Genomic DNA, 6342 nt, shown 5'->3' on the forward strand with positions numbered 1-6342 from the left:
AGCAGCAGCAGCAGCAGCAGCAGCACCTAGAGCACCAGCACCCGCAGTACCAGCAGCAGCAACGTGAACACTTGTAGGCGCGAGCCGCTGCCGCCAGCCGAGCAGCAGCAGCACCTGCAGCAGCAGCTGCAGCAGCAGCGCCTCCAGCAGCAGCAGCAGCAACAGCAGCAGCAGCAGCAACAGCAGCAGCAGCGCCTCCAGCAGCAGCAGCAGCAGCAGCGACACCGACACCCAGGCGAGACTCCCGCGCACAAGCGCGGGCAACCCCAAATCCACTTCAAGCCAAACCCTAAACCCTAAACCCTAAACCCTAAACCCTAACCGCAAGCTGTGACCCAAAAGGGCCCCAAAACAAAAAACAAAAACCCTAAACACTTCTCCAGCCCAAACCCAAAACCAAACAGAAAAACTGCAAACCCCCAGGGGCCCCAAGTAGGGGGTCCCTCAAAGGGGGCCCCCCGGGGGCCCCTCATGGGGGCCCCAATTAGGGGGCCCCCCCTTAAAGGGGCCCCTGAGAGGGGGCCCCCCTTGAAATGGGCCCCTGAAAGGTGGCCCTAATGGGGCCCCCCAGGGGGGCCCCCAGTAGGGGGCCCCCATTTAGGGGGCCCTCTAATGAAGGGGCCCCCTAATAAGGGGGCCCCCAATGGGGGCCCCTGGGGGGCCCCCCAGGAGGGCACTGTGGGGTTTGTGAGGTGGCGTGTGGGGAGAAAGAGGGGCCCCTGAGGACTTGGATTTTGGTGTGTGTTGAGTGTTTGTTTGGAGCTGCTTTTTGTGTCTTTTGGGGGTTTTGTTTTATTTGTTTTCTCCTTTTGTTTGTTCGCGCGGCTGAGAAAAGTTTAATTGTGATTTTAAAAATGAAACGGAGCTCGAGGGGGGCGCAGCGCCGCTCTCGGGGTGTCTGTACACCTCAGGGGCCAGCTCGGGTGTATGGACAGCTGGTTGCTTGTTCGCCTTTTCAAGTTTTCTTGCTTTTTCAAACGGCTTTGCATGCATACATGCATGCATGCATGCGCCTGCATGCATGCATGCATGCATGCATGCATGCAGGCGTGCATGCGCCTCTTTTCTTTTATCGTTTCAACTTCCGCGAGGAAGCAGCTCCCAAAAGTGCCATTTCCTATGCAGACTGGCTCCTCTAAACCCTAAACCCCAAACCCTAAACCCCAAACCCTAAACCCTAAACCCTTTTTGCCCCTTTTCCCTGAACCTAGTTCTTTAGACTTTAAAGCCTGGGCTGTTTTCGCAAGAGTAAAAAGATTTAAATTTATTTAAATGAATTGGATTGAAAAGGACAGCTAGTAGTTTGTGCATGAGGTGTACATACACCCCAGTGGGCAACTGACACCCCACAAAAACGGAGTGAAGCGAACGGAGTTTTCGCTTGTAAATATAAATGCAAAATAAATATAAAATAAATATAAAGTAAATATAAATATAAAATAAAGTAAAAGTAAATATTAATATAAATGTTAATATAGTGCAAGTGTAAATCCTGTTTCAAGTAGAAGAAATAAATGCATGCATGCTTTTGTGCAGGTGTCTGTACACCTGCAAGTATAAAAACGAGTAGGTGGAAATAACTCCAAATAAACGAAAATGAATATAAATAAATATAAATAAATATAAATAAATAAACTAAAATAAATATAAAGAAAACAATCCAAATAATGGAATTATTCCTGGGTGGGTTCATAAATATACTGTGCATGCACTCTTTCAGAGAAGTAAAAAAAAATAAAACTTACGAAAATTGATTTAAAATAAAAGTTTGTAAAAACACACTTGTGCAAAAACCTTCATGTTAAACATCTGGATTTAAATGTGTAAATTAAAAGAATAAAAAAGGAGAAAATTCGCAAAAAGTGCATGCATGCATTTATAATTATTATTAGTTATCTTTCTTCAGAACTTAAGCATTAAATGGCACTTTCTGGCTTTTATGTTTGCAGAAATGCAAATAAAGAAAATACTTTTAAAGAGAGAATAATCGTAAAGAATTAAATGGCTGTAAGCCCCCTTTGTCCGCATTTATGAAAAGAATGAACTCCAAATGGCTAATTAAAACGATTTTAATGATTAAAAAAGCTGGATAAAATGATTTAAACAGTTCAAATGGATGATCAAATTGATTTTAATAATTCAATTGAATAACTAAAATTATTTTTAGCTAAAAACATAATTAAAACGACAAAAAGAGCATCTTTAGAGGCAAATATCCCCCTAGAGCATTTGCCAATAGGGGAAACAAAAATGAAAAAAATAAAATAAAAAACATTTTTTTTTAAGTAAATTTTATTTTCAATTAATTATTTATTTGCTTTCAAGTGTCTTCACTGTGCCGGACTTCTCCTGCATACGCGCATGCAGCCCCAAAAATAAAATGCAATTCGAGTTTTTTTTGCATGCAAAAAGAGACAAACTTTTCAGTAAATGTATTTTATTTAAATCCCAAAATAACTTCAGACCTTTTAAAAAAAATAACGGAAAATAAAAGCCCCCTTTTGCGCAAGTTTCTGGAAGCCTGCGGGGCCTCGGGCTGCAGAAAAGTGCGAAAATTTGAACATTTTTTAATTCTTATTTGCAATTAAATGAAGAATTCAAAATTAATTTCCTTTTTAAATGCATGCGTCTTCAAATAAAAGCGAAAAATGCAAAAAGTCGATAATTCTGAAAAGTGGAAATTCAGATTTTCATTTGACTCGCCGTTTGCACTTGGGGTGTACGTACACCCAAATTTGCGGGTTTCAATTTATTTGAATTTAATTTTTTGTTTTTTATTTCTTTGGAAGTGGCGATAAGTGATCTTTTATTTATTTATTTATTTATTTATTTATTTATTGATTTATTTATTTATTTATTTGTTCAAATGCATGCGCGTGCGCGGCGGCGCAGTTTGCAGTGTATGTACACCTCGGGAGCCTTCAGATGAGGGGTAAAACGCGTGAAGTGAAAATAAAAATAAATGAAATAAAATAAAAAAACATAAATGAAAATAAAACAAGTTTAAATTCAATTGCAAATAAATAAATGCATGCATGCATCTCCCCCACATGCAAGTACCTACAAGCACTTGATTGCTTCAGAAAAGAATTTATTTTTTCAAGAGTTTATTTAGTCATTTAAAGAGTTTGTTTTGTTTTTGAAAATAATATGTTTAGGTCCTCAAATGAGTTTATTTTGCTTTTAAAATGAGTTTATTTGAAACTTGAATTGCTTCATTTAGACGAACTTTTTGCAGTTTTGAAAAAAGATTAAAACAAATACTTTATAGAACTGCTTAGTACAAGTATATTTCTGTAACAGTCTTAAAGCTCTTTTTACTTTTCCTAATAATGGTGTGCTGCTGCTGCTGCTGCTGCTGCTGCTGCTGCTGCTGCTGCCGCTACTGAGATGGCTGAGAGGCAGGCCGCCTCCTTCCGCACCTTCCTGCTGCCGCAGCAGCAGCAGCAGCAACAGCAGCAGCAGCAGCAACAGCACCGAATGCAGCAGCAGCAAACGCAGCAGCAGCAACTGCAGATTACTTCTTTTACCCAGTCCAGCCCTGGGGCCCCCTGGGACCCCCAGAGGCCCCCACTTGTTGCTGGGGGCCCCCAGGGGCCCCCATTAGCTTGTGGGGGCCCCCAGGGGCCCCCATTAGCTGCTGGGGGCCCCCAGAAGTACAACAACCCCACCAAGGCCAGTTTGTATATCTAGGGCCACGGAGTGTATGTACACCCCAGAAAGCCCCCGTAGTTTGTAGTGCAGCAGCAGCAAGAGCGCGCTGCTGCTGTTTTGGGGCCGAGGGTTTAGGGTTTAGGGTTTAGGGTTTGGGGGTTTCGGGTGTACCTCCGCAGCGCAGCAGCAGCGGCAGAGGCAGCAGCAGCAGCAGCAGAGGCAGCAGCAGCAGCAGCAGGGGGGCGGCGGCCTCGTGCTGCTTTCTATTTGTCCAGAGTGGACTATTTGGGGATTAAAAAGAATTAAAAAAAGAAATAAAAAGAAATTAAAATAAAATAAAATTAAGAAGACCAGAAAAGAGCCTCCGCCCCCCGCGGCCCCACCGCAGCTGCTGCACATCAGAGCTGCAGCAGCAGCAGCAGCAGCAGCAGCAGCAGCGCGGGGGCATTTGCCAGTTTTTTGCGGAGTTTTTAAATTAAATTAAAATAAAATAAATTAAAAAAAGAATGTGTGAAAAGCAAGAAGCAGCACAAAGCGGCGGCGCGGCTGGGGAGCGTGGGGGCAGCAGCAGCAGCAGCAGCAGCAGCAGCAGCAGCAGCAGCAGCAGGAGTGACGGTGGGTGCTGCAGCAGCAGCGCCTGCAGCAGCATATTTCTGTTTTTTGCGTGTAAAGAATTAATTTTTATTGTCTTCTTCTTTTGACACTGTCTACTGTTTGCTTCTGGTTTGTTGCTTTTAGTTTTATCTTTTTAAGCTGCAGGCTGCTGCTGCTGCTGCTGCTGCTGCTGCTGCTGCTAAGGGGGACCACTGCCGCTGCTGCTGCTGCCTCCTTCTTTCTTTTCCCCTCTCGCCGCCTTTCTCTGCTGCTGCAGCGGATTCTCCGCGTTGCAGTTCCTCTCGGAGCCAGACACAAACCCTAAACCCTAAACCCTAAACCCTAAACCCTCGAGGGCCCGCAGCTCGGGAGCTGCTGCTGCTGAGAGTGTGCAGCAAAGCAGGGGCCCCCGGGGGCCCCCCAGGGCCCTCTGCGCGCGCACCTTGGCGGCAGCAGCAGCAGCAGCAGCAGCGGCAGCAGCAGCAGCAGCAGCAGCAGCAGCGGGGGAGACGCAGCAACGCCGCAGCGCCCCCTGCAGGATGCTCGTTGGGGTGTACGTACACCTGGGGGCTCGCAGGCAGTTGGCAGCGGAGGCCAAAAAGAAAAAGTCTTTTGTGTCTTTTCGCTGAGCAACCCCACCAAATAAACACACCATTGGAGTTGCTGCAGCAGCAGCAGCAGCAGCAGCAGCAGCAGCAGCAGCAGCAGCAGCAGCAACTGCAGCAGCAGCAGCAGACTGCAGCAGCAGCAGCAGCAGCAGAAGGGCTCTTTTTATTCTTCTTCGGCGTACCCGCGGCGGCGGCCGCTGCTGCTGGAGTGTACGTACACCGCAGCGAGTGGCGAAGTGGTGGTTTTTGGAAATGAACAAATTGCATTTAAAAGGATTTATTTTTGGAAATAAATTGCATTTAAATGGATTTATTTTGGAAAATAAATGCATTTAAGTGGTTTGTTTTCAAAAAGGAGCTGCAATTAAATGAGTTTATTTTTTAACTTGCATGCACTCGCTGCGGTGTACGTACACCGCGCGCAGCCGCTCTCCACAGCCGCTTCGGGTGTCTGCATGCAAAACGGAATTCCGGAATAAATAAATAAATCATTTCTTTAATTCTTTTCTTTTCGAGAAGCAGCTGCCTCGCCACTTGCTGCTGCTGCTGCAGCACGAAAAAATGACGCAGGGAGGCCGGGGCTGCCGGGGCTGTGGCTAGCTGCAGCAGACGAGTAAGGAGCCCTGCTGCTGCTGCTGCTGCTGCAGCAGCAGCTGCTGCTGCGGCCGGTGGCGGCGGCGCTGCTGCTGCGGCCTCCGCTGCTGCTGCTGCTGCTGCAGCAGCAGCCTCTCTTGCTGCAGGCCCCGCGCAGCTCTGCTGCTCTCTTCTTTTTATTATTATTATTCTCATTATTATCACCATTATCACTATTATTATTGCCATTATTATTATTATTATTTCTTTGAATTTAATTTCTTTTTAAATCTCCTCTGCATGGCCCGAGGCTCCCCCAGGCCGTCCCCGGGGGGGGGGGGGCCCCCAGGGGGGCCCCCCGGGGGGCCCCCCGGGGGGCCCCCGGGGGGCCCCCTAGACAACCAAGAGGGCCCCCGACTGCAGCGGGACTTCTACGATATGGCCCCAATAGGCAAGGGAGGGTTTGGAAGGGTTTTGAGGGCCCGACACAGACTGGACGGGGAGGTCTACGCAATTAAAATCATACAGGTATTGCTGCTGCTGCTGCTGCTGCTGCTGCTGCTGCTGCTGCTGCTGCTGCTGGTGGTTTGCTGCTGCTGCGGGTGGGGCGCGGGCTGTGGGTCGTTGGGAGGGCGGGCGCTGGGCTTGCAGAGAGCTGCTGGCTTGCTGCTGCTGCTGCTGCTGCTGGGTCGCCGCCCCACCGCTGCTGCTGCTGCTGCTGCTGCTGCTGCTGCTGCTGCTGCAGTTCACAGTGGACGCGCGGCACCTGGAGAGCCGCACGGGCCGCTTCTTAAGAGAAGTCCAGTGCCTTCGGAGACTTAATCCAAACCCCCACATTGTGAGGTACTTTTCTTCTTGGCTGGAGACCAGGGCCCTTCCTGCGCAGCGGGGGGCCCCCACGCAGCAGCAAACC

At 47.9% G+C, this 6342-nt stretch overlaps 1 protein-coding gene across 1 annotated transcript; it reads right to left on the minus strand.

The window, feature by feature from the left end:
* Nucleotides 1-5822: 5822 nt before the first annotated feature.
* On the minus strand, nucleotides 5823-6266 carry ENH_00083990 (hypothetical protein; the record flags this gene model as incomplete). The annotated part of the gene is made up of 1 exon (XM_013583481.1): nucleotides 5823-6266. The coding sequence occupies one exon, from the start codon at nucleotides 6264-6266 to the stop codon at nucleotides 5823-5825; it is 444 nt and encodes a 147-aa protein (XP_013438935.1).
* Nucleotides 6267-6342: the final 76 nt, after the last annotated feature.

Source organism: Eimeria necatrix, genomic scaffold, assembly GCF_000499385.1.
Source record: "Eimeria necatrix Houghton genomic scaffold, Enh_scaff951, whole genome shotgun sequence".
NCBI classification, from domain to species: domain Eukaryota; phylum Apicomplexa; class Conoidasida; order Eucoccidiorida; family Eimeriidae; genus Eimeria; species Eimeria necatrix.